Genomic DNA, 26,783 nt, shown 5'->3' with positions numbered 1-26,783 from the left:
TCGGCGTGACGTCACATCCGGAGCAATCGATTATGCAAATTACCTTGGAGGTGAAAGCAGGACCTCGCAATTCGTAGCGAATTAACTAGCGGTGTGGGTTGTGATGTTTTAATTCTCAAGTAAAACAAATCAAGAGTCATCTTTTTTATCATCTGCAGCCCTTACGCTATGGTACAATCCATATATTTTTCAAAAAACTAGGGTTTTTGTGATAATTGATTTTGTGGCATTTTTAAACGGTCTGGAAAAAGTGACAGATTATGTATTGTCTGCTCTTCGGCGCTACGGATCAGATATAATTAAAACAAGTTCCCAAGCTTATTCAACATTTTCTCAGTTTGCTATATATATATTAATCTAAACTAAATATCTGAGAACAAAACATTTTTTTTATTCAACTTCTTTGCTTGAAATCGTAGCAGTTGTTTCTTTCATCTCTTTCAAGTGTCTTGACTTTTTTTCTTTTTAAGAAAGAACAGATCAAATAAATAGTAAATTAATTTTCTGATATTTTTATGTCTTTTTTAAATAAGCTGATGTTCTAAATGTTTTAATGCTCTGAAATAATTATATTGTTGCCATTTTCTGAAATGTACTTTGTGCGATATATTTTATTTAGTTAATGTAAAATGCTATAATGTCGAAGTACATTAAGTATGAAAGTCATTTAAATAAAGTTGAAAACTTATACTTTATTCTATATGTAATCTTATTGCAGACATTTTTTTTTGAAGAAATGTCCTTCCAGCCAAACAATAGTTTGGTGAATTAATTTTAAAGTTTCAAATGAACTAAATGTTCGGGCATGTGTATTGGTTAAAGTTTTTTTTATGTAGTAGCTCTATTAATCTCTTTGTCAATTGACACGCAAATAACAATAATGTGCATCTTCCAAATATCATAAGACCCTGAAGGCATTCATCAAACGGATAAGACAGGAAATTACCATAAGGCCCCAAAGGGGTACATCAGAGGGATAAAACAAACAGGAAATCAATCTATTAAAAAGTGATAGTCATTAGGAACTGGTCAAAACTGATTTTCATCAATATACCACATACTGATTGGTTTCCATAGTGATTTATGACTGGAATGAATGCTTTAATTTTGTGGTATGTGGAAGCAGTCAATTGTGACAGTCTAACAATTAACAAAAAAATAGATATTGAAAACTACAAGATATGTCTTACATTATTCTAGACAAAGCATGCAAATTATCATTCTCAGTTTTAAATAATTGACAAAACAGAGATCAGTATTTTTTTTAGTATTTTCATAATTGGAAGTCATCAATTTATTAATACGTCCTGGCTTTTCGTAAAAAAGAAACTAGCATGCAGTTATTATATATATCATTTTATCTCCGCGTGTAACACAGTAGCTCTAGATGTCATATTACATTTAAAACAATTGTAACATATAAAAAAACCGCTTTGTGTTATAAATGCTATTGTGATCCTGATACCCTTCGAGGGAGAAAAAAAATCCCTTCTCCAGTATTTACGCATAATGTGCTATTAAGCTTTAAATTATGACACCTCTCATTAAATTTCATACGAATGAGAATTAAGGTAAGAGGTGTTGATTTGATTAAATTTGGAGTGACTGAATCACTTTTGACACCACAGTATAAGCTATCTGGCTTTCAGAACTATTTTAATGGCAGGCTACTAAATAGAACGAGAAAAGTGAAACGAATGGAGAAACCTAATTAGATGAAATAGATTTTCAGTTTTATTTACTTTAAAAAGACCTCCGATTTTTTAAATTATAATTTTCATCCTGTCCGTCACAAATATGAGACCTTGCAGCTTACACGGATCAATGATGAATATCACGTCTGAAACCTAAAAAAGAAAGGTTTCTTTCTCGGGAGTGATTTCTGGAACATCATGCTACATTATAAATTCACTGACTTATTAATATTGCCCAAAATTTTACTTTAAGCAAAGAAAAACAACCAGCACTAGTGAAACATGAAACGCTTTTCAATTACAATTTAGCATTTGCTGTCACCTCCGCTTGTTGCTATGCAACGCGATACGCTGAAGTGCCCGGATATCCGACCTGATCAATGGCCTTGGAGAATTTTTTTTTCAACTCTGCACTTTTTATGCTTTAAACATGGCCAGTGATGTTAGAAATCAACTTACTGATGCTCTAAACAGGCTGGTAACATTGCCCAATCGGGCTTTCTGCATAAAAATTAATATTTCTTGAAAAATAATAAAGCTATTTCTTTCAAACTTGGTCCATTCATTAATCATAACATATGATGCATATTAAGTAGGGCTGTCATTGATTGGGTCTTAGGCGTATCGACGATACGGATATATCAAAAGACAAATATCGACGCTACATCGATATATTGATTATTAATTTAGATTAACGACCTATTTGTTCATATGCATCTTATATCCCTGTTTCTCGTATTCTCAGGGTTTCTCATATTCTCGTTTTTTTTTTGCCTTAAAGTTGTCAAATAATTTAATGTTTGTCATTTTCTAGACAGGAATGGTTCAAAACTGACACACTGAAAATTTCAAGTGATTTGAACGCATATTGACGAAACTATCAGCATTTTACTCAATTTTCAAAAAAATCCTTATTTTTTTCTGGTGGTGTTAGCAAATTTGTCATAAATTATTGATTATGCAATTAATTGTCATATTTCTTGATGTATTTACTACAGAATATATCTTTTTATCACACAATGGTAATTTTAATGTTTTAAATTCTACAACTTATTTGTGATGAAAAGTCAAATCTAAATCCAGGGGAATACGAGAAACTCTTGGTCCATTTCTGCGGGTGAGGGTGGTATCAAATACAGTAACAAAATAATTAAATAGGATAATTTCTGTAACATTTTAGGAGTCCATCTGAAAGACAGGTGAATTTTCTACAAAATAACACCCAAATGCTGTTTATGAAATGGTTATTCTGTTACTGGGAATAAAAACAACCCCTTAGGCCCCCGAGAATATGAGAAAACAGGATATACCTTCCTGTTAATGCTATTTTAAGTTTTATTGCCTACTTTCCATATTTCTGTTTGATTGTGTTGTGTTTGTATTTATGAAATAAAAGAAATACATAAAAATTAATAACATCTTTCATTTTTATTTTGCCTTCACTCCTTTTTTGCATTTATCCAAATTTACAAATTTGTGAACTTTAGTTGTTTTTTAGGGTCTGAGTGTTTATTTGGGTAGTTTTTTCTCTCTGTAAAATATCGATTTTTGAAAATGGGAACCGATAATCGATCGACAAAAAAATATCGTTGATACATCGATATCGTTTCTATCGATGACAGCCCTAATATTAAGATAGAAATAACTTTGTTGCCTTCAGTTTTGTTAGAATTACTTTCCTTTTTCAGATTTGTATGATGCATAATTTTTGAAGTAAAAAAAAATTATGTTTTAATTAATGCAATTAATGTTTAAAACAGAAAAGGGTTCAATGGCTTTCTGTTGCTCCAAACTTGTGCGCCAATAAATTTATTCTATATATTTAGGGTTAATACTTTGTTAATAGTGCAGATGTATGAACATATTTTTTTACAACTAACATTTTTCTGTAATGTTGTAAGTGAAAGCACAGTAAAATGTACACATTCGTGTACTAGCGCAATAAGTTAGAGCATCAGAAAGCCAAATTGAACCCTTTTTAGCTCATCTGATTTTTTGAAAACAAAATGATGAGTTATTGTCATCACTTGAGCGGTTGTCGGCGTCTGCGTCAGCGTTGCCTGGTTAAGTTTTATGTTTAGGTCAGCTTTTCTCCTAAACTATCAAAGCTATTGCTTTGAAACTTGGAGTACTTGTTCACCATCATAAGCTGACCCTGTATAGCAAGAAACATAACTCCATCTTGCTTTTTGCAAGATTTATGGCCCCTTTTGTACTTAGAAAATATCAGGTTTCTTTGTTAAGTTTTATGTTTAGGTCAACTTTTCTCCTAAACTATCAAAGCTATTGCTTTGAAACTTGGAAAACTTGTTCACCATCATAAGCAGACACTGTACATCAAGAAACATAACTCCATCTTGCTTTTTGCAAGATTTATGGCCCCTTTTGGACTTAGAAAATCAGTTTTCTTGGTTAAGTTTTATGTTTAGGTCAGCTTTTATCCTAAACTATCAAAGCTATTGCTTTAAAACTTGCAACACTTGTTCACCATCATAAGCTGACCCAGTACAGCAAGAAACATAACTCCATCCTGCTTTTTGCAAGATTTATGGCCCCTTTTGGACTTAGAAAATATCAGATTTCTTGGTTAAGTTTTATGTTTAGGTCAACTTTTTCTCTTAAACTATCAAAGCTATTGATTTAAAACTTGCAACAGTTTTTCACCATCATAAGCTGACCCTGTACAGCAAGCAACATAACTCCATCCTGCTTTTTGCAATAATTATTGCCCCTTTTGGACTTAGAAAAATCACTTTCTTGGTTGAATATTATGTTTAAGTAAACTTTTCTCATAAACTGTCAAAGCTATTGCTTTAAAACTTGCAACAGTTTTTCACCATCATAAGTGGACACTGTACATCAAGAAACATAACTCCATCCTGCTTTTTGCAAGAATGATGGCCCTTTTTAGCTCATCTGATTTTTTGAAAAAAAATGATGAGTTATTGTCATCACTTGAGCGGTTGTCGGCGTCGGCGTTGCTTGGTTAAGTTTTATGTTTAGGTCAGCTTTTCTCCTAAACTATCAAAGCTATTGCTTTGAAACTTGGAATACTTGTTCACCATCATAAGCTGACCCTGTATAGCAAGAAACATAACTCCATCTTGCATTTTGCAAGATTTATGGCCCCTTTTGTACTTAGAAAATATCAGATTTCTTGGTTAAGTTTTATGTTTAGGTCAACTTTTCTCCTAAACTATCAAAGCTATTGCTTTGAAACTTGGAATACTTGTTCACTATCATAAGCAGACCCTGTACATCAAGAAACATAACTCCATCTTGCTTTTTGCAATAATTATTGCCCCTTTTGGACTTAGAAAATATCAGATTTCTTGGTTAAGTTTTATGTTTAGGTCAACTTTTCTCTTAAACCATCAAAGCTATTGCTTTAAAACTTGCAACTGTTGTTCACCATCATAAGCTGACCCTGTAAAGCAAGCAACATAACTCCATCCTGCTTTTTGCAATAATTATTGCCCCTTTTGGACTTAGAAAAATCATTTTCTTGGTTGAATATTATGTTTAAGTCAACTTTTCTCATAAACTATCAAAGCTATTGCTTTAAAACTTGCAACAGTTTTTCACCATCATAAGTAGACACTGTACATCAAGAAACATAACTCTATCCTGCTTTTTGCAAGAATGATGGCCCTTTTTAGACTTAGAAAATCATGGGTATGACAATATTTCTATTATACAAAAAAAATCAGATGAGCGTCAGCACCCGCAAGGCGGTGCTCTTGTTAGACTTAGAAAATCATGGGTGGGACAATATTTCTATTATACAAAAAAAATCAGATGAGCGTCAGCACCCACAAGGCAGTGCTCTTGTTTGTTTTAAACTTAACATATAATATTAGAACTTTTTTTTTTGGACTTCAAAAATTATGCGTCATAAAAATCTGAGAAGGGGAAATAATTCTACCAAAACTGAAGGCAACCAAGTTATTTTTATTTTAATATTTTTTGTATCATATGTAATGCTTAATAAATGGACCAAGTTCGAAAGAAATATCTTCGTTATTTTTCAAGAAATATTAGTTTTTATGTCGAAAGCCCGATCAGGCAATGTTATCAGCCTGCTAAAGGCATAACCCACTTACTTGTATTCATTTTTTGACACAAAAATAATTTCCGAAAAGTCTCCCTTAAAAAAAAAAAATTCAAAAAAAAAAATTTTTTCCGACCTACCTACACTAATTTTTTCGAGCATACCGGAAACAAAGAATTTTTTTTTAGGCCTTATTTAAGTTGTGGACTGCAAAATGAAGAACACGCATATATATCCCCAAGTTAAAGTCTCACCAAACTATTAAAATTGTTAAATGAACTGTTATCCTTGTGTTTCCCCTATTCGTGCCCTCTCCTCAATTTGTGACGTCATTATTTTTCCGATTTTACGCACGTGCTGAACTGTATGACATACGAATTTTATACCATTTTTTGGCTCATACATTGCAGACTGTAAATACTCAAAAAAGTGCGGGAAAAGCTTGTAAAAATATTTAAAAAATGATTACCTTTCAGGGCACTCGTTTGGCCATTTTTGGGGCCGAATATGGGTACCATTCCCCTCCTAAAATAATGTGTTTTTTTTCCCCTTTCTCGAAAGAAAATTCCCCTGATGATAGGTTGTTTGATACAAATAGATATGAACTCTTTCTTTTTTATAGTGCCTCTAAGGAAGATTACTGTTGCAATATAGTCACATCAATTAGGAATGATTGAAAACAATATTAATAAGTGTGAAAAGTAGTTACATATACATGGCTTAAACTTCCCCTTTTTGTCTTAAAATGTTGAAAAATTCCCCTTCCTGAGGGTATGGGTACCTGTCCCCAAAAGTTGTCTAGTGCCCTGCCTTTATATAATTTTTCCAAATATCTCATAAATTTCCATTATTCTCCGCGCTAGTATTTATGATGGCTTTTTGTGAGTGCAGTGCGCAACTTGTATGTAGTAAATTGAGATTTTTTCCTTTCGATTTCCAAAATTTCATATTTAATGTCTCATCTGGCCAATAATAATGGCATCAGATGAAACAACACAAACAAGAAAAATAAGTTTCACTAGAAAAAAGAAACGGGATAGAAATTAAAGAGCAAAAAAGAAAGCAATTTGTGTCGGACTCCTTTCATTTTCAGTTTGATGAATGCCCCAGAAAGAAGGTTACCTTTTTCATGTGTAATCATTTTACTTTTTATTTTACTTTTAAGTATTGATTTATTATATTATAGGCATGATTATTTGCAACATTTATTTTATATGATAGGGGTTATAGGCCTTTTATTCCAACGAAATTCTGGATACTACTTTTTAAAGTTAATATAAGCTAATTTCTAAACCTTTTTGATTGTGTAACTTTTACTGGTACTGAATATAAATTACGATTTATACGACCACTTCTATATATATATGTCAAATTGCAATTCTTTGCGACGTTTTGGTCCAGGGCCTTTATAAAGTCACATGCACAAGTCTTACATTACATATTTTGCAATTATTCTGGCTAAAAAATGTTATATGGAATCACGGAAGTGAATTCAAAACTTCAATAAAGAGAGGTAATAAATCAATGATGTATATGAATCATTTATTTGAAAAACTGTATCTATATATAAAGTAAAATTTGTTTCAATGTCTGCTGTGAAAATTTGTGTTCACTGATTTTACAAAAAAAAAAAGAAAAAAAATCCCTACCTACCTACCCGCTCCCAAAAATCAGGGTCGGAGCACTACAATTTTTAGCTCGACTATTCAAAGACAGGTTCTTATTTGTAACATAATTATTGAAATGTATGAGCAAAAATAACATTTTACCTCTAGAAAAATATTATAATGGTCTGACGTAAGTATGGTATTTGGCGCTTTGAAAATTCGCTTTTTGCACTCGTCGGCAACATGAACCTAATTTTGTAAGCTTGTCAATGCAACATTCATCAGTCAATTAAATGTCATCTAATATATTTTTCTCACCTTGTGATGCAAACACACTGGCTGATGTAATTATTGGCCAGTGATAGAAATTCGGGGGTTAATTGAAAGTGATATATGTTCGGGGTTAATTGAAAGTGCTGCTCTGTCACGTGAATGCAGTTTGGTTTAATGTTCTGCAGCTGATCGGAACTTGTGAAAAAAATATTCTGCTCAGTGGGCCATTAAAAAAATTCGGAGCGCAGTGTTTTTAGCGGGTTGGTCGGGAGATAGCAGACAAACCTAATTTTAATTTTGGCCCTACTTTTAAGATTCTGTATTGAAAACTAACGGTTACAATGTATTTTCAGGATAAAAAAGTTAAGCAATGAAGAGAAAGAATCAGCAGGAGGGTGGGTCTAGATCGAAGAGACGAGCAACAGAGGAAAGTAGCGATGAAGAAGAGGAGCATTTGCCAGTGGCGAAGGTTGCTAGGCGTGATGGTCATAGCAGTGGCCCTAGTCGCGGAGGTGCAGGTAGCAGTGAAGAAGATGATGTCATGGATATGTCCCAAAGGCCTGACTTCCCTGTTGACTCAGTAGGAATACTTTCTTTATACATGTATTGACTTCAGATTTTCAACTAAGGATTGTAAGCGTTTCAAATTCTGGTAATAAAATCTTGCATACTGATCAAACCTTTCAAAATTAATTTAGAGGATACCTTACTATTTGCTTTCTTCCATTAAACCAAAATTTACTGATCACATGGGTTTTCTGCACTCGCATGTAGATTAATTCAAGTATTTAGAATATTTTCTATATGTACCAGTTCTAGAAATACAAAAAAAAATATGTACAAAAAAGCAATTTTCTCGAATTTTCAAAATGTACTCCAGTATTTCAACTATGGAACTTGTACTCAAACCCTGCATAGCATTGAAATTATATTTTTCAAGAATCATTTTGTTCAGTTATAACAAATACAGAAAGAAGTTGCTTGCCATGACATAACGAAGAACATCTATACATTTCAGAAAGAGGCAGATGTTGGCATTATTGAAAAGGTTTCACTCAAGAATTTCATGTGTCACAATCGTCTAGATATCCCCTTAGGACCAAATATCAATTTTATTGTTGGTAACAATGGGAGTAAGTAAAATGAAAATCTTATATTCTTTACTGTTACATTATGGTAATTTGAATTTTTTTTGTAATTAACTTGGGCCTGTACTTACTTGGCACATGAATGTAAATTTTTCCATTTTTGTACCCCCCGACAACAAAGTTGTAAGCGGGGGTATACTGGTTTCAGGTTGTCTGTCCGTAGACGCAATCTTGTGCGCACCATCTCTCCTTATCCCCTTGACAGAATTTAATGAAACTTCACACAAATGATCAGTACCAACAGTAGTTGTGCATGGGGCATGTTAGGTTCTTTTAGAAAAAAAATTTGCAGAGTTATGGGACTTTGTTTTTTTGTTACTATACTATATACATAGACACAATCTTGTGCGCACCAACTCTCCTCATCCCCTTGACAGAATTTAATGAAACTTCAACAAGTGATCAGTACCAACAGTAGTTGTGCATGGGGCATGTTAGGTTCTTTCAGCGACAAAAATTGCAGAGTTACAAGACTTTGTTTCTTGTTAGCATACTATGTACATACAGTCTGCATATGCAATCTTGTGCGTGCCTAATCTACCAAACCCTTGCACACAATTTAATGAAACTTCACACAAGTGATCAGTACCAACCCTAGTTGTGCATGGTGCATGTTACATTCTTTTAGATAAATATTCTGCATAGTTATGGGACTTTGTTTTTTGTTACTATACTGTATACATACAGTCTATATACATACAGTCCACATAATTATGCAATCTTGTGTGCGTCAAATTGCAATGTACTGTGTCAGTGCATGCGGGGGGTACATTCATCACCTTTAGTGATAGCTCTAGTTACACCAGTATCGAGGAATCTCCTGAAAGTAGCACTTTTTTTTATTATTATTTACCATTATTTAGATGTGTGATTTGGACTAACTTCAGTGGCTATGTTTGTATTTATGTATTGACACAAAAATGGCATGATATGTTGATAAATTGTCTATTGACTGTCATCTGAGATGTGCATATTATTCAAGAACAAAGAAAAAGGGCTATTTACATTTTCTGCTCAACATTGTAACGCATGCTTTTTTATGAAAATGTAATTACAAACATTGCAGGTGGTAAAAGTGCTGTGGTTACTGCACTAGTTGTTGGTCTGGGGGGCAAGGCTGCTGTCACTAACAGAGGATCCAAACTGAAAAGCTTTGTCAAAACTGGAAAACAGTAAGTGCATATAGCCTTGTTTAGTTGTTATACAACAGTTTCATTGTATGCTGTAATACAGCTTGTTAGGTATCCTTCTGAAACATTTAAGTGTTTACACAAATGCTAAACATGATGACAAGGTTTCAAGGCAAGAGTCTACACTACAGGTAACCTTCTCATCCATCAGAGGTTCATCAAAATCACAAGACGAACCTCTGATTTATTTCTTTCGTTTCCTTGGTAAATTACCACCAGGATTTGTTTGACTTTCAGTCAGTCGTTGAGTCAAACAACATCTAAGTATTTGCTAACAATTAATAAAGACAACATTGCCTGACTGCAATTAATAAAGATTTATTCTGCTAATTGGATGTTTAGAAATTTACCTCAAGAAATGATAATATTCGTCATAATTCGGCATTAATATCGGAAAGGACGTGGTCATGCTTTTCTTGGCTGATTTTAATTGGTTATTGAAGATTTGTCATGAAACCTCGCTGATTGGCTGAAACTTTTTACCTGTAATGTTACTAAACTAAAAAGTAAGTGCACTTGCTCTTTCCTTGTGTTAGGTGTCTGCCTTTTTGGGAATGTGTGTTTTGCAAGTGCTTTTCCACTTATTAAACGAAAATATGGAATGGTGAATAAAGGGGCCGGAAGTTTTTGTTTCACACATTCATATGAAATGTTCGTCCGCTGTTGTACACCATCTTGCCTGGAATTATTATCTCGAAAAAGATAGTCCTTAATTCTATTTTCACTTATCATTATTAACTTAAAGATTAAGCAAAAATTTTAGGATATTTTTACAACAGTGAAATATTATCTCTCCACGTATATCATTAAGATACAATTTATTCTGCAGATAACTGGGTTAATTTATTGATAGCCTATAGTGCTACCAACAGTCTGGTAGCTTAACTGATTTGTATTGTTTGTCAAAGGGGAGAGAGAGATTAGCATTGTGTGATTTATTAATCATATGTGCTGTCTATTCAGGGTCGCTGAGGTAGAGATCAAGTTGCGTAATCGAGGACCAGATGCCTTCCGTCCTGACCTTTATGGAGACACTATAAGTGTGAGACGCAAGTTCAATGCAGATGGAAGCACTCAGTACAAACTGGTGTCAAAAAGTGGTAATTTTATACTGTAAACATTGTACTGATCTTTAGTATTAACTATCTGCATATTATAGCAGACAGTTAAAGCATGTCACATCAGACATGTTGGAATTTTTAGTTAAGTATACAAATGTTTGTGAATAAATTATTTTACTGGCAAATGACAGTGTATAAGTGTTCCTAACTTAAGTAAGTAATGGTGATTGTTGAAATTTGCTGAAGAGTTGAGCAAGCTAGTTAATGGACAGCTCTTGGTTCTGTAGATGACCATGACAGTAGTTTATGACCACAGTGTCTCTGTTACGGAAGTGCTAAAGATGTCACAGTCAGGGATTTTGCAACCATTTTCTATACTCATTTTAATGTTGGTTATGGTCTGATTTTGCTGAGCTTTGTTTTTTTTTTAAAAATCAAAACAGCCTTGAATTAAAAACATATCAGTTTTACCACTGAAGTAAGCGGTATGAAAGTCTTATGAAAAGAGCGCATATAAATGCACAGTTTGGCCAATAATACAGTTGCTCATTTTTTTAGCACGCCCACTTTGATAGCTAAGTAGGAAGAGTGCAGATCGATGGTTCGTGAGTTCGTTCCATGTGGGAAAAGTTTCTCTGTGAAGATTTGGTAAAAGACATTGTGTCCACCTCTGATTAATGTGGGAAAGTTAGCAGTTACTTGCGGAGAACAGGTTTATACTGGTACGGAATCAAGGAACACTGGTTAGGTTAATTAGCCACTTTTAAACAGTGTTAAACACAAAACAAACCAACAAATAATTGCACATTTTACAGGAAAAGTAATATCAACAAAGAAGGATGATCTGACAAGAATATTGGACCAGTTTAATATACAAGTAGATAATCCAGTTGCAGTATTAAACCAGGACACCTCTAGGAATTTCTTAAATAGTAAAAGTCCACAGGACAAATACAAGGTATGAAATATTAATTTTCACAAAATAGTTCATATAACCGTAACAGGTTCAGGGGCAGCAAAATAAATTGTCCGACTGGCACAGCTTATACTATAGACTAGTCTGTATGAGCAAATAGAATTTCACCATATTTTACTATAAAACCATTATATAGACAAGTAGAAAATAGCTCTTGGCAAAAAGGGACAGTTCAGGCAAAATCTGATTTAACAACCTCCGAAGTTTATCTTTAGGAGATGGCTATATTTTGCATGCCCAGTTTTTGTTTTGGTATGTGAATCCCAGAAATACTGCTTTGTTTTTCTTGCACATTAGACTAGTATTTCCAGTGAATTTATTCAATCCGTTTTGCATCCCCCATGCTGTTTATGTTTAAGATTCATGGACTGATTATATATTTTTGTGTAAATTTCTTAAAATATCGAAAACTTCGACATTTTCCCTTTGTTCCTTGCAGTATATATCTGGATTTAGAAAAAGATACTTTACGGCAAAAACTAACGCTACATGTAACTGAACCAAAACTTTTACACTGTTTTTATTGCTGAGCTCTGCCAAGGTTTCAAAAACACCTCTATTGAATTGGGTATTGAAAGATTTCACTTTGAGTCAGCTTTACAGATATACTATTTAAACATGGTAGTTAGTATTACTGCAAGAATAGGTCTTGGAAAAGACTAGAATAGGTGGGGTAAATGTAATAAAGAACCAGGATGTTTATAATTATGAAAGAAAGCTTTCCAAATTATGATCTTGTTTTTTGTTTGTTTTTTTTACAGTTTTTCTTGAAAGCTACGCAGTTAGAGCAAATTAAGGAAGACTACAGTACAGCATCTGATCGTAAGGAATTGACAAAGGAAATAATAGCTGTTAAAATGCAGGTGAGATAGTTGATATGTCAGTCAAATCATCACTTCCATTTTGTAAAGATTATAGGAAGTAAGTTACTTTCTTTTTGTTCAAGTGATACAGGGGCCCCTGTGGCCGAGTGGTTAAGGTCGCTGAATTCAGATCACTTGCCCGACACTGTTAGTTTGAGCCTCACTCTGGGTGTTGAATTCTTCGTGGGGAAACCATCCTCGAACAGTTTTATACCTTTAATATTTTTGTTCCAGTTAGACTCTAGATGTGTTAGAAGTCTTGTAAAATCATAAGGCAGTACATTGAGCGAATATCGCCTAATCACAGACAAGTAAATCTTTCATTAATATGCCAATTCAGAATTGCACAAGTTATAAATTGGCACTGATGAAATATACAGACTGATTGGCAGTTATTGAGATTCAACATTTGGCTTATGTTGTTTGGACGAGTTCCCGCTATAGTATAATACGGGGACAAAAATTCCATAAAAAAACCAGTAGAAATGGCCTGAGGATGAGGGGAATTTTACCTTAAGTCGTCCTGCAGGATGAGTGCATTATTCAGGCAGCAATCGGTACTGCAAAAGAGGAATAAATTAATAAGGGAATCCTGGCTGAAATAATCCCACAACTGTGCCATAATGTCATAGTTTATCAACAGTTTATTACCAATCCTGCATGTATCACACATCCTGTATGAAGCTAGGTGATACTTGCAGATGCCCAAGATTTCTATGACGTTAAACAGAATTTGCGTCGGGTTCATCGGCAGTATTCAATACTGTGTACTAGTGTCGTCTGCCAAAAAAAAGTCGGACATCTGAAAATTGCAGGACTAACTGTTGCGGGTTGACTAACAGTTGTAAATCACTAGTCCTGCAAGTAACAGTTGTAAGTCACTAGTCCTGCAAGTAACAGTTGTAAGCCACTAGTTCTGCAAGTAACAGTTGTAAGCCACTAGTCCTGCAAGTAACAGTTGTAAGCCACTAGTCCTGCAAGTAACAGTTGTAAGTCACTAGTCCTGCAAGTAACAGTTGTGTTTGAAAAATTATAAGGATAATTATAGGGACCAGAGAGGTTCAGCAGGCTTGAAACTACTCTTTTGACAGGGTATACTATATGTCGTTTACTGCTAATACAGTTGCAGTGATTATATATTTGACTATTTAGTGAATGTGGCTATGCATTATTAATTATTGGGTTTGTTACTGACTCTCTACGGAAATATGTAGGGTCAGTATGCTTTATGGAGGGCGAGGCAAAGCCGAGCTCTCTATATGGCATACTGACCCTACATATTTCCGTAGAGGGTCAGTAACAAACCCAATAATTGATTTGTTTTATCCACCACTTAATTACTTCTCGAAAGGTCTCTGAAGGTGGTAGTAGGATCCTTTTGAAATTTTAAAATAATAATGTTAATTTTATGGTCAATATCACGCAATTTTGAATTACAGTTCTCATGTAGGGTCACCATGACCCTCTATAGAATATAGGGGCAACCACATGACATCATCAACAAAGAAAGGGCTAGAATCTGGTGGGAGGTAAAACAAAATTACCAGTATTTAAAGAGAATTTATTCAGTTGTTGCCTTTGTGTATGTCAGACATTACCAAAACTGGAGAAAGAAGTATTAGACTGGGAACAGAAATACAAGTCTCTCACAGCCATTAAAGAACTAGAGAACAAGACAAAAAGACTGAAAGAGGAGATGGCATGGGCACTTGTTATCGAAAAGGAAAAGGTAAATACAGTACCATCAGCAACATTTTGTTAGGACTCGATAGCTGAATAGCTAAAATTGCTGAAATGGAATTTCTAGCTTTTGAAATCTATGTTCTGAATTCACAGAACTATTTTTTCCAGCTTGTTGTTTTCTGATGAAGAGTTGCTTCATGCAAACATTAAGACACCTGGAGTGGTTAATATAACTTTTTTTTATCTTTAATTTGAATAAATAAAATGTCTTTTTGCAAGCCCTGTAAAATAGTCACCGCTTATATACATGTAATCAGTAAAGGTGTGTGAATGTAAGATGGAACTAACCTGCTTTGAATATGACTTTGAATTTGTCGCAGAGAACAGCGTATTATTGCCTGCCTAGCAGGGAAAGTATACATTTGTCTGAGCTCGTGCCTGGGATAGATATTTCTGTCTCCCTAGTGAAAAGCCTGGTCTAAAATAGCGTGCACTAAGGTAACGTTACATAGTACTGGAACTATTATGACGTCATAAACTATATAAATAATGTCAGGAAATGCCGAAATTTATTTGTCTCCACAATCTATTTTGACCGTGATAGGCAAGAAAAATGATTTAACATGTCTGCCTTTGTAAGACAGCTGTTTTCCTTACCCTCGGTACAGCTTGCTAACGCTCGGTTTTCCATTCCACAGTGTCCTTCGGGTAGGGAAAACTCTATCTTACACAGGCAGGCATGTAAGATCCTTATAGTGTGTTTCAGTAGTACAATAAAGAAATTAATTTAACGGTCTGTGAAATTAGCAGTTGTCAGATTGTCCGGGACAACCATTTTTTTGCTCGGACAACCATTTTTAGAATGTTTGCTTGCCTGACGGACAAGTAAGAATTTCCAGAAAATTTTCATCAAAATGCCAGACAAATTCGGATAAAATTATCAGTGAAATGCCTCTGTGTACAACTTGTTATGCCAGAAAACACCAGCGCACCATCTCAATTTATCAGCAGTTGTCAGTTCAATAGCCCCCCTCTAAGTAATTGTAACTTGTATGGCGTCTGTAGGCATGTGCATACATGTTGAGGGACGCGAATTATTATTGCTTCCATTCTAGTTGTTTACATTTTCGCTTCAGTCATGTACAAAATGTAAACATGTTTCATCGGTTAAAATGTTATGAGGGGGCTTTTTCGAAAAACTTTGGCAACCACTTTTTACTTCGGGCAAACAAATTTTGATAAATTGGTTGCCCGAATGACAACCATTTCTAAATCCTAATTTTGCAGACTGATTTAATAGTGTGTTAAGAAGTGCACTTATCATTTGATATAAAGAACTGCATATTTTTGAGTGCATTTTTAACTTGAAGAAACACTCTAGTTACTTTCAGTGTTTAATGCACATCCAACTTTCCTCCCATATGATGGAAACAAAAGCTTGCACATTATACACAAAGAATTACAATGTTGAATGTCAGGTCTTTCTACATTTAGATTTCAATTTTGAACATCAAGGAACACATACAGGAACATTCTTACCCTTAGAAGTTATTCTTTGTCTTAATTCATTGGAAACAGGAAAAGCTAATTGTGTGCCTTGCTTTTCTTGTGAAACAGGGTATGACACCATTGGAGAAAGAATTCAAGCACGAGGAAGCAAGACTTCCGAGGTTTAAATCAAAAGCAGACGAGGCCAAGGTAACTTACTTCCTTATAGATATTAAATTTGATTGTTTCTTTTATGATGCAGCTATAAATAAAATTATTAGATAACTTAAAACAGATACAACCCTAACTATTTACAGTAAATTCATTCTGAATATTTGCTTCTGACTGATTGTATTAAGTCTGAGCATTCTCTTGCTTCGTTGGAATTAGGTTTTACGAGGATAAAACCCAAATGTTACTTATATGCATATTTTGTTTCTCCAGACAATACCTAGAGAGTGTATTTATTTTGTGTAGGGTAGTCTAGACACAATGAATAAACAGATGCAAGAGTTGACAGCGAAATTGAACGTGTCCGGCGAGGAGGTGAAGCAACTACAACCGGCTCACCAGGAAGCTAGAAATGCCCTGAATGAACAGAAGAAAATCACCAGAAATGCTCATGTTTGTATACTTTGTATTTATCTTAGTTTGTTTAAAGTCACCACTGACATGTAATTCATGGAGGTGGGGGTAGTCCCCCAGAAGAACATTAGGGGATGGCACAAGATATTGAAGAAGCTAATTAAAGTGCTTCTAAAACATTGTTAGTAACTAAGTATATATAGTTAAGTGGTGCAGGATATTGAACTCGTGGCCTGAGTTTCTTAGTCTGATTATCACATCTTACCACTTAACTGATAGTCCACACTTCATGATGTTATTTCCTTTTTCTTAAGCTTTGACTTCACTTGTCTGCTACTTAGTAGAAAAAATAAAAGTTCATGTGAAAAATGATATTTGAGGTTGGTCCGTTGGAGTAAAATATAAAAAAGGGTAATACTGGAGCTTCTTATTTGCCATTAAACTGAACAGTTTTGAAACAGACCAAAATTCCCTGAGATTAATAGACTGTATAATAATTGTGGTCTTTGATAACCTTTCAGATGGAAGTGAAAAGACTTGAATCAGCACTCAAGAATCTCAAAAAGGAGAAGCAGTCTATTGTTGAACGTATTGCAGAAATACAAACAAGGTAATTTTTGTACTTTCAAATAAAAAACTATATGAGCCGTGCCATTGGAAAACCAACATAGTGGCTTTGCGACCAGCATGGATCCAGACCAGCCTGCGCAGTCTGGTCAGGATCCATGCTGTTCGCTTTTAAAGCCTATTGGAATTGGAGAAACTGTTAGCGAACAGCATGGATCCTGACCAGACTGCGCGGATGCGCAGGCTGGTCTGGATCCATGCTGGTCGCAAACCCACTATGTTGGTTTTCTCATGGCACGGCTCATATAGTAAAATCATTTGATTTTTTTTTTTTTTAACAAAATTTTGTGGTTTGAAGAAAAAAGAGCTATTTCAGTGGGATATGTATTTGTAGATTTCAACTTTTGAACATAGAATGAATGGAAGTTTTACTTGTTTGTTGATAATTAATTTCACAAATTGACTCAAACACGAATTCCACAGAATTAGTCTGTCACAAATATTACTGATTTTACAGTAATTTGGTAGTGGTTGTCCAAGATGATTAACTGAATTGTCTAATGGGGTTATACCTAATGAGGACTCACATGCTTATTTCATTGAAAATAAGAAAAATGCAAGGCCTGACAATCATAAAAGTCTATGCACTGCAGAATCCTCAAGAAATGGTAGTCGGGGGTAAAAGGTCAGTTTTCTGTTGTATGGCTATATAGTCACCTAAAGACAAGTTGTTGTTTGTGTCATATATGTCTCGAAAAGTATTTTACATATTCTAATATAATCTTAATATATAAATGTTAGGATTTGAAGTAGTGCACATAGTGTTTTGTTTGGGATACTACTCGGCAAAATCCTTGAAATAATGAAAAAAAAGTCATGAAGCGCAGAAAAGTTTGAAGTTTGTGTTGCGGGTATCTCAAAAAGCGTTTGGCCCAGAGTCCTGTAATCTTATAGTTGTTTACCTGCGGTTTTGTTTGCATTTTGTCCCCAAATAGGTTTACTCCCAGTATCTTGTGTTTCTTAATGAAGTTTTGTAGTATCCTTACATGACCCCTCGCCCCCCACCCACTCCAAAGTTGTTTTTTTAATTTCAGCATTTTGCTCTTTTTTTCACTGGTATTATCCTCGGGACACTAGTATTATCCTTGGGACATTATTTTCCCAGTTATGTATTTCTGAATAATGCAGATAATACTGAAGTTTACTTTGTCTTGCGTTGTTAACAGGTAACATATGATTGTAAAGTGACAGTAAGATGGACGACCAATGTCCTATGGACACAAAATCTTGTTCCATTATTTGTTTATCCCATAGACCTTGAGCAACTTGGGGGCCAACCTGGACCTCTTGTTTACTCAAAGGGATTGACCACTTTTGCTAACAGTAGTTATAAATGATATTTTGTCTGCAGTTCTCGCCACGATTATGAGAAAGAACGTAAAGGAAGGATGAAGAAGATAGAAGTACTGGAAGGGAAACTTGCTAGCATACAAGCCCAGGAAACAACTACAGATCACCAGCTAGATCAGTTCAGAAATGCAATCCAGAAATACAAAAATGATAGATTCAAACTGGGGTATGTATAATGCATCAATAACTTGGTATAATACTGTTACAAGGAAAATGTTTAAATGAAAATATTTAAATTTGAATGAATTGGTGAATGAGCGAGTGTCTTTATTCACAGATGAAGTTGACATTCATGTACTGAATAATTACTGCATTTAAAAATCTTAGCTTCTTAAGAATTCCTCACTTTAGTCGTTTTGTCTCCCACCACATAGTGGTGTGGGAGATATATTGATTTACTGCTGTCTGTGTGTGTGTCCGTGTGTCTGTCATAAATCTTGTCTGCGCTCTAAGTTGAACAGTTCTCATCCGATCTTCACCAAACTGTAACAAAATGTGTTTACCAATAAATCCTTGACCAAATTCAATAACACGCCAAATCACCCAAGGCACTTCTGAATCATGGCCCTTGAAATTTCTGAAAATTGGCCAGTTTACTCTTGTCCGTGCTCTAAGTTGAGCAGTTCTCCTCTGATCTTCACCAAATTTGAACAAAATGTGTTCGATAACTAGCTAAATTGGTCCAGGCACTTCAGAATTATGGCCCTTGAATTACCGAAAATCACTCTGTACACAGATGCCAGTGATACATTTATTGGTGCATGGTTGACTCAGATACATAACTGTTCAGATGATTTAAGGCAGTTGTGGGAGACATGCACTTTTCTCAAAAGCAGCGCTAGTTGATAACTGCTTTTACCAGTTGGTGTTTCGATGAAATATTGATTATAAAGCAGAAGATGTATTTTTTGGGCTAAATTTATGTTGATACGTCTTCCTCGTTAAGTTAGCAGTTTGTATTTTAGTTAGTGATGGTATTTTGTCCATAAGTGTATTTAGTTTACAAACAAACAAAAAAAAACAACTAGTAAAATGAATGTAAATTCCAGTCAAGACCAGCAAGTTAGTCAGACGCAGATAGATAAGCATCAGAAGAATCTCCAGTCCCTGAGAGCATCCCAGGGTAACAGACTTAAACGGTTTGGATCATTCATGCCTCAGCTGATACAGACTGTAGAGGAATATGCTCGACTTGGAAGATTCCATAAGAAACCAATCGGTCCATTAGGTATGAATTGTAATAGTATTGTAGTAGAATTAGATAAACTCCATTGTGTCCTGATATTTTACTTTTTAGCTCGACTATACGAAGTATAAGGAGAGCTATCCTACTCGCCCCAGCGTCGGCGTCGGCGTCTTTCCGCGTCCCCACCTTGGTTAAAGTTTTGGTGCACTTTCTCTTTTTTCAACTTATCTCTGTAATTACTTGATGGATTTGATTCAAACTTGAAATACTTATTCCTCATCATCATCCACATCATCTGACATAAGGGCCATAACTCTGGCACCAATATTTCATGAATTATCCCCCCTTTTCACTTAGATTTTCAGGTTAAAGTTTTGATGCACTTTCACTCTGTCTCTGTTATTACTGAATGGATTTGATTCAAACTTAAAATAGTTGTTCAACATCATCACCCACATCATATGACACAAGGTGCATAACTCTGGCACCATTCTTTCATGAATTATTCCCCCTTTTTACTTAGAATTTCAGGTTAAAGTTTTGGTGCACTTTCACTCTGCCTCTGTTATTACTAAATGGATTTGATTCAAACTTAAAATAGTTGTTTAGCATCATCACCCACATCATATGACACAAGATGCATAACTCTGGCACATTTTTTCATGAATTATTCCCCTTTTTGCTTAGAATTTCAGGTTAAAGTTTTATGCACTTTCACTCTATCTCTGTTATTACTGAATGGATCTGATTCAAACTGAAACAATTGTTCAAAATCATTACCCTTATCATATGACACAAGGTGCATAACTCTGGGACCAATTTTTCATGAATTATTTCCCCTTTTTACTTAGAATTTTATGTTAAAGTTTTGATGCACTTTCACTCTGTCTCTGTTAATACTGAATGGATTTGATTCAAACTTAAAATAGTTGTTCAACATCATCACCCACACCATATGACGCAAGGTGCATAACTCTGGCACCAGTTTTTCATTAATTATTCCCCCTTTTTACTTAGAATTTTAGGTTAAAGTTTTGATGCATTTTCACTCTGTCTCTGTTATTACTGAATGGATTTGATTCAAACTTAAAATAGTTGTTCAACATCATCACCTACACTATATGACACAAGCTGCATAACTCTGGCACCAATATTTAATGAATTATGCCCCTTTGTGCTTAGGATATACTTATATAGTGTTTTGATACATTTTATCTTTACCTCTCTTATTACTTTAAGTTGATATTTTTGACATAGACTCAGGCTATTGTGCAATATCTTCATCCACAATTGGAGTCATTAAACACTCCGGTGACAGCTCTAGTTTCCTCAGATGTGCCCAGTTTCACTATCCAGCATCGAAATAGTCGAGCACGCTGTCTCCTGTGACAGCTCTTGTAACAGTTTAGGATTGACCATGGTGGTACTGAGAAACAGTCTACATTCCTTCCTCGGTCAGATCTTCTTGAGCTAGATATTTGCAATTGAGGCCAAATCAAGCAAAGTTTATACTAAAGAGAAAACTTATTTTCACAAATCTGTCTTGGCAATGTGTGATATGTGTCAGACTTAACTTTGATGGATATACCTGTGTTGACTTCAATTCGGGATGAGTGTTCTACAGATACAATTTATTTTCAGTTTTTGCATTTAACCAGGGATTTTTTTACCATTTCAAACCTGGACCATGGGCCCATTCAGTTGGGAAAAGTGGCGCGTAAAACCTGAAAATTGGGAAATTTCAAAAATAACTTGTACCATTATACGAAATTTATTTTAGCATTGTATGTCACCCTACAAATACAAGTCAGTGTTTCTGTGTTGCTTTTTTTTGTCTTTTGAAAGTGTCTGCTAAAGTACACAAAGAAAGTGACAAAATAATCAGGACAGTGAAGGGTCAGTAAAACCTTCAGATTTTGGTGGGTCAGTACCAGTTTCACTTTTGTACAGTGTTTTATCACGGGCTTGATCTGAGGATGTGGTTAATTCGTCATCAGCATTCGCTTATCGTACCGAATCCTGGGACTTCATCGCGGTGGCCTGTTTCTCAGCATTTGTTTTATTGACAAAGCCGAAGCTAGACAGCTTTTTGTTGCCAGCAGCGTACATTTTTGAGACTTTATTTGTATAATATTTACTATTTATTGCCCGACATATTTTCATTTCCAGTAAAATTTGGCGAGCTTGATTAAATGTGATCGCGATCATGTATATGGAACATAGAACAGTTTGCAAGATTTAATCAAATTGGTACCGGAGTGGTTATTCGATTAATACAGGAACAGCGCTAACTCGATTAAATTTAAGGAACAAGAAATTAAAACGAAACCTGAATTGGTATTTTTTGGCAGATTTTTGGGAAATTTAAACCTCAGAAATTTCTGCAATTGGGATGGGGCCAATATTCGGCCTCAAAATTGGCCTTAAAAATCCCTGATTTAACACTTGCTGTATTTGACATCAGACATTACGTAAGTGTCCATTTAGTAACAGATTTTCGTTGACTTTTTGCTTTCATGGGCAAGTAGATAATTATGTTCTTATTTCTAACACTGTAAAAATTGCTTATTTCAAGTGTTTAGAAATTCATTAAAAAAGTGTGATCAGTTGGTTTTATCTATAATTAACATGTGTGTAGCTAACTTAGTTAGCCAGGGACAAATAGTGATGTTTAGTGAATACACAGCTTTTAATAAATTGCTTTACACATACAGTTTTCCATTATATAATTCCATTATATAATATATCTCCATTTCCGCAGGGGCCTGTTTTACATTAGCTGATCAGAAATGGGCTTTGGCCGTTGAATGCTGTCTTAAAGGTCTGATGAACTCCTTCTGTTGTCATGACTACCATGATGAGAAAGTTCTAGAACAGATTATCTCCAATGTTAGCCCAAACTACAAACCTACCATAATAGTCAGCAGATTCAAGGTAAATATTTTAGATTGTTTTTTATGCTAGATAATTTGCTTCGGGCACGTTAAGAAACTAGACTGCCTATTCGCATTTTTTAGAGCTAGGCTAAGTTAGCCGGATAGGCCTTTATCTGAAAGGATTTTTTTCTCTCTGTTCTAGGAGCTTTATCTCACTCTGTCCCTCTGGTCAGACCGCTCTGTGTTTGTACTAGTAGAGGATGAATATTGTGCCTGAATGGCTGCCGTTGCACTATGTAAAGCTCTTTTTGAACGTGTTTACCATGAAAAAGGCACTATATAAATCTGGTATAATAATAAAAATATAATCTGATTTTTAAGATAACCTAAAACTCACAGAGGGACGTCCGTGGCGGAGTGGTTAAGGTCGCTGACTTCAAATCACTTGCCCCTCATCTATGTGGGTGTGGGTTTGAGCCTCACACTTTCATACCTCATGTTTTTATTTCGATGTAAATGGGATGTGGAACCAAAATTTGTAGTCCTGTTCGGGGCCATATAACCTATACTGTGTTAGTGCGCCATAAAACCCAAATAAATAAATAAATGAATTGAGCCTCACTTGGGGCATTGAATTCTTCATGTGAGGAAGCCATCCAGCTGGCTTACGAAAGGTCGTTGGTTCTACCCAGGTGCCCACCTGTGATGAAATGATGCACGGAGGGTGCACCTGGGATCTTCCTCCACCATCATAGCTGGAAAGTGCCTGTGACCTATAATTGTGTCAGTGCGACAACTATCCCACAGAAACATGAAACTCACAGAAAAGGCTACCTGATACTCACCGAAAGACAACTAAATAGTTAAGTTTCCTGATTGTGTATTTTTCAAACTAATTGAGCCGCACCATAGAAAACCAAACTACTGGGTTTGCGACCAGCAGGACCACCAGCCTGGCATCGCGCAGTTGTCAGGTCATGCTGTTCGTTAAGCACTGTAATAGAGAAACTTTTGCGACAGTAGGATCCGACCAGATGCGCAGATGCCAGGCTGTCTGATCAGCTGGTCCAAAGCCTATGTTGATTTTCTCATGGCGCGGTCTCAATTAAGGATAATCACATGTATTATAGTAGAAATTCAATTAAGTTGCCATTTTGTGTGCGAAAGAAATAAAAAGTTGTCTATCATTTGTTATAATTACTGATAGATCGTGTGTTCATATGCAACTTTCTGTACACATCTGGAATGTTGTTAGCAGTATTAATGCCCATCACATTTGTAACAAAGATACTCTTCTTAATGAAATGACACATTGAAAAGATGGAGTTTTTTTTTCTGCATTGTTTTCATTGTATATTTATTGATGTTTCAGATGTTAATCCTTACCCTACTAAATTTCCATAAAGAACTTGTCCATCTTTCAATTTGGATAGTTCCATTAACTGTTAAAAGGGATGCTTATCAAAAAGATACTGACTGAATGGGTAACAGTGTAGATCATGATCAGACTGCACAGATGTGCAGGCTGATCATGATCTACACCGGTCGCAAAGGTAGAAACCATTGTGTCCAGCATGATAAGGTTTAAGGAGAATTTTTCAATGTTTATAAACGAATGTTGACTTTCTAGCCATTAAATGTTTATATTTGTAAATTTATTTTCAGGACAGAGTCTATGATGTTTCAGAAAAGGTAAGTTTTATCATTTGTTGTGTTCAACAAGGATTTGTATTCAGTTTGCTAAACAACAATATATCTGGTCAGAGGGGTTTAGTTTAAACACTGAAATGCTTGATATTTATAAGTTAGTAGTATGGAAAGTTTTCAATAACCCCATATCTGTTTCTTGTTGTCTCCTTTCACATTATACTTGTTATAAATGTGAAAAAGAAAAACATAGATATAACAGAGATAGTTAGATGTATGTGTAGACTGTGAGTTGTAAGTTGTGATCCTTCAGATGTGGACTAGGATGTGTGATCCTTTAACATATATGGACTATGATGTGTGGTCTCTTCACATGTTGACTGTGACTTGTGATTCTCTAGATTTTGACTATGACTTGATCCCTTCGCATGAGGACTATGACTTGTGATTCCTTCACATGTGGACTGACTAGTGATCCCTTCTTGAATTGATTACGACTTGTGCTCCCTTCACATGTGAAATGTGACTTTTGATCTCTTAACATGTGGACTGCGACTTGCGTTCTCTTCACATGTGGACTGTGACTTGTGATTCCTTCACATGTGACTGACAAGTGATCCCTTCTTGAATTGATTGCTACTTGTGCTCCCTTCACATGTGAAATGTGACTTTTGATCTCTTAAAGGTCCAATACTAAGGAAAGTGAACATTTTAATTTCTTTTAAAAAGCACAGAAACTATTTCATTTTATTGGAAGATGAAAGTTGGTATGTGAAATTCGAATTAAATCGCAGTATATGTACAATTATTTTTCTATGAAGTATGAAGAAAGTTAAAAAGACCTGGGGGGTCATTCTGTCAATTCATTGAAATTTCAACATAATACACATACATTTCTTTAAGTTCCAAAGACCTTCTGTAAATTTTGACCTGCCAATCTTCATTATTTAGTGTCTTGCAGAAGTCTATGCACTGGCTATGAAAAAAATTGCCAACTCACTTTCCCTTAGTAATGGACCTTTAACATGTGGACTGTGACTTGCGTTCTATTTACATGTGGACTGTGACTTGCGTTCTCTTTACATGTGGACTGTGACTTGCGTTCTCTTTACATGTGGACTGTGACTTGTGACCCCTTCATGGGTGGACTGTGATTTGTGTTCCCTTCACACTTGGACTGTGACTTTTGATTCCTTCACATGTGGACTGTCATCTGTGATCCCTGCATGCATGGACTGCAACTTGTGTTCCCTTCACATGTAAACTGATTTGTGATCGCTTCATGGGTTGATTGTGACCTAGAGATCTCTTAATATGTGGACTGTGATCTGTGCAGACCATTTCTGTAGAGTTACTACCTGTTAAAACCCCAGAATGTACTTTGTAGAAGTCTGTAATATGTAGACTGTAAACTTTATGTCAGTTAGATAGATTGAAAGGTTTTAGAAAATTGATCGTTAGCTTTTTAAAACCTATTTGTATATTCATGACACCTAATAAGCCTGAGGCAACTAAACACTTTCTTCTCTTTTTTTGGGGGAAAAAATACGAAAAATCTGTTTTCAGCGAGCTGACAATTCAAAGTTCCGATCTGTACTAGATATGGTAAAATGTGACCATCCCATGGTGTATAATACCCTAATTGATCAGGTAAGAGTTGTTTGTTAGTTAAAGTAATATTTTCATATAAATTCCATAATTAGCCCGACTTTTCAAAGAAAAGTAGAGCTATTGCACTCGCCCCAGGATGGGTGTTGGCATTGCCATCGCCGTTGGTTTAAGTTTTTGATAAAGTCAAATATCTCTGTTACTATCAAAGCTATTGACTTGAAACTTAAAATAATTATTTACTATCAAAGTTAACACCAGAAGAAACAGTCCCCAAAACTCTGATTTGAATTTTGACAGAGTTTTGCCCCTTTTTAACTTGGAATTTTTTTGTTAAAGTTTTTGATAAAGTCAAATATCTCTGTTACTTTCAAAGCTTTTGACTTGAAACTTAAAATAGTTATTTACTATCAAAGTCTACACCAGGAGAAATAATCCCCATAACTCTGGTTTGAATTTTGACAGAGTTATGCATCTTTTTAACTTAGAAAGTTTTATAAAGTTTTTACTGGCAAAGCTCTAGTACAGAGTCAAGCACTGAGAAAAATCGAGCGTGCTGTCGTCACACAGCTTTTGTTTGTATTACTGTCACTGTTACTTGATCTAAGGAAAGAGTTTTGAGTGCTTTGAAAGTGACCAGTGCTTAATATTTTGGGAGTAAACAATCTTGAGGTGAAATAAACAAGGGGCGTGGTCACAAATCGGCATTCATGGGCTTTTGTGACAGAGTTGTTATGGTCTTCGACTTATTCACATGCCCCATGATTCCGAGTGTTTGATCCCTGCTCAGGTCGTAGTGTGGAAGCCATGTATTTTGAAATGATGTAGAAAGGATGCATGGGTTCACGTTATGGCCTAACCCGTATCTTT

The 26,783-nt window shown here is 35.1% G+C and overlaps 1 protein-coding gene across 4 annotated transcripts in view; it reads left to right on the top strand.

Moving 5' to 3' along the window:
* LOC123524626 (structural maintenance of chromosomes protein 6-like) overlaps positions 1–26,783 on the top strand; it is a 50,249-nt gene that overhangs the window by 618 nt on the left and 22,848 nt on the right. For all 4 annotated transcript variants that reach the window (XM_045302953.2, XM_045302952.2, XM_045302951.2 and 1 more), the window contains exons 2-16: positions 7,979–8,205; positions 8,644–8,758; positions 9,840–9,945; positions 10,927–11,063; positions 11,840–11,982; positions 12,762–12,863; positions 14,455–14,592; positions 16,164–16,244; positions 16,512–16,658; positions 17,141–17,229; positions 18,598–18,762; positions 19,646–19,824; positions 22,544–22,716; positions 24,324–24,350; positions 25,872–25,955. In XM_045302953.2, coding sequence (XP_045158888.2) covers positions 7,996–8,205; positions 8,644–8,758; positions 9,840–9,945; positions 10,927–11,063; positions 11,840–11,982; positions 12,762–12,863; positions 14,455–14,592; positions 16,164–16,244; positions 16,512–16,658; positions 17,141–17,229; positions 18,598–18,762; positions 19,646–19,824; positions 22,544–22,716; positions 24,324–24,350; positions 25,872–25,955 — 1,896 coding nt within the window. In that variant the 5' untranslated portion in view covers positions 7,979–7,995. The remainder of the gene's footprint in view (positions 1–7,978; positions 8,206–8,643; positions 8,759–9,839; positions 9,946–10,926; positions 11,064–11,839; positions 11,983–12,761; positions 12,864–14,454; positions 14,593–16,163; positions 16,245–16,511; positions 16,659–17,140; positions 17,230–18,597; positions 18,763–19,645; positions 19,825–22,543; positions 22,717–24,323; positions 24,351–25,871; positions 25,956–26,783) is intronic.

Source organism: Mercenaria mercenaria, chromosome 3 (assembly GCF_021730395.1).
Source record: "Mercenaria mercenaria strain notata chromosome 3, MADL_Memer_1, whole genome shotgun sequence".
Taxonomy (NCBI): Eukaryota; Metazoa; Mollusca; class Bivalvia; order Venerida; family Veneridae; genus Mercenaria; species Mercenaria mercenaria.
Note: the sequence above shows the minus strand (reverse complement) of the source record. Positions and strands in the feature narration are given on the sequence as shown.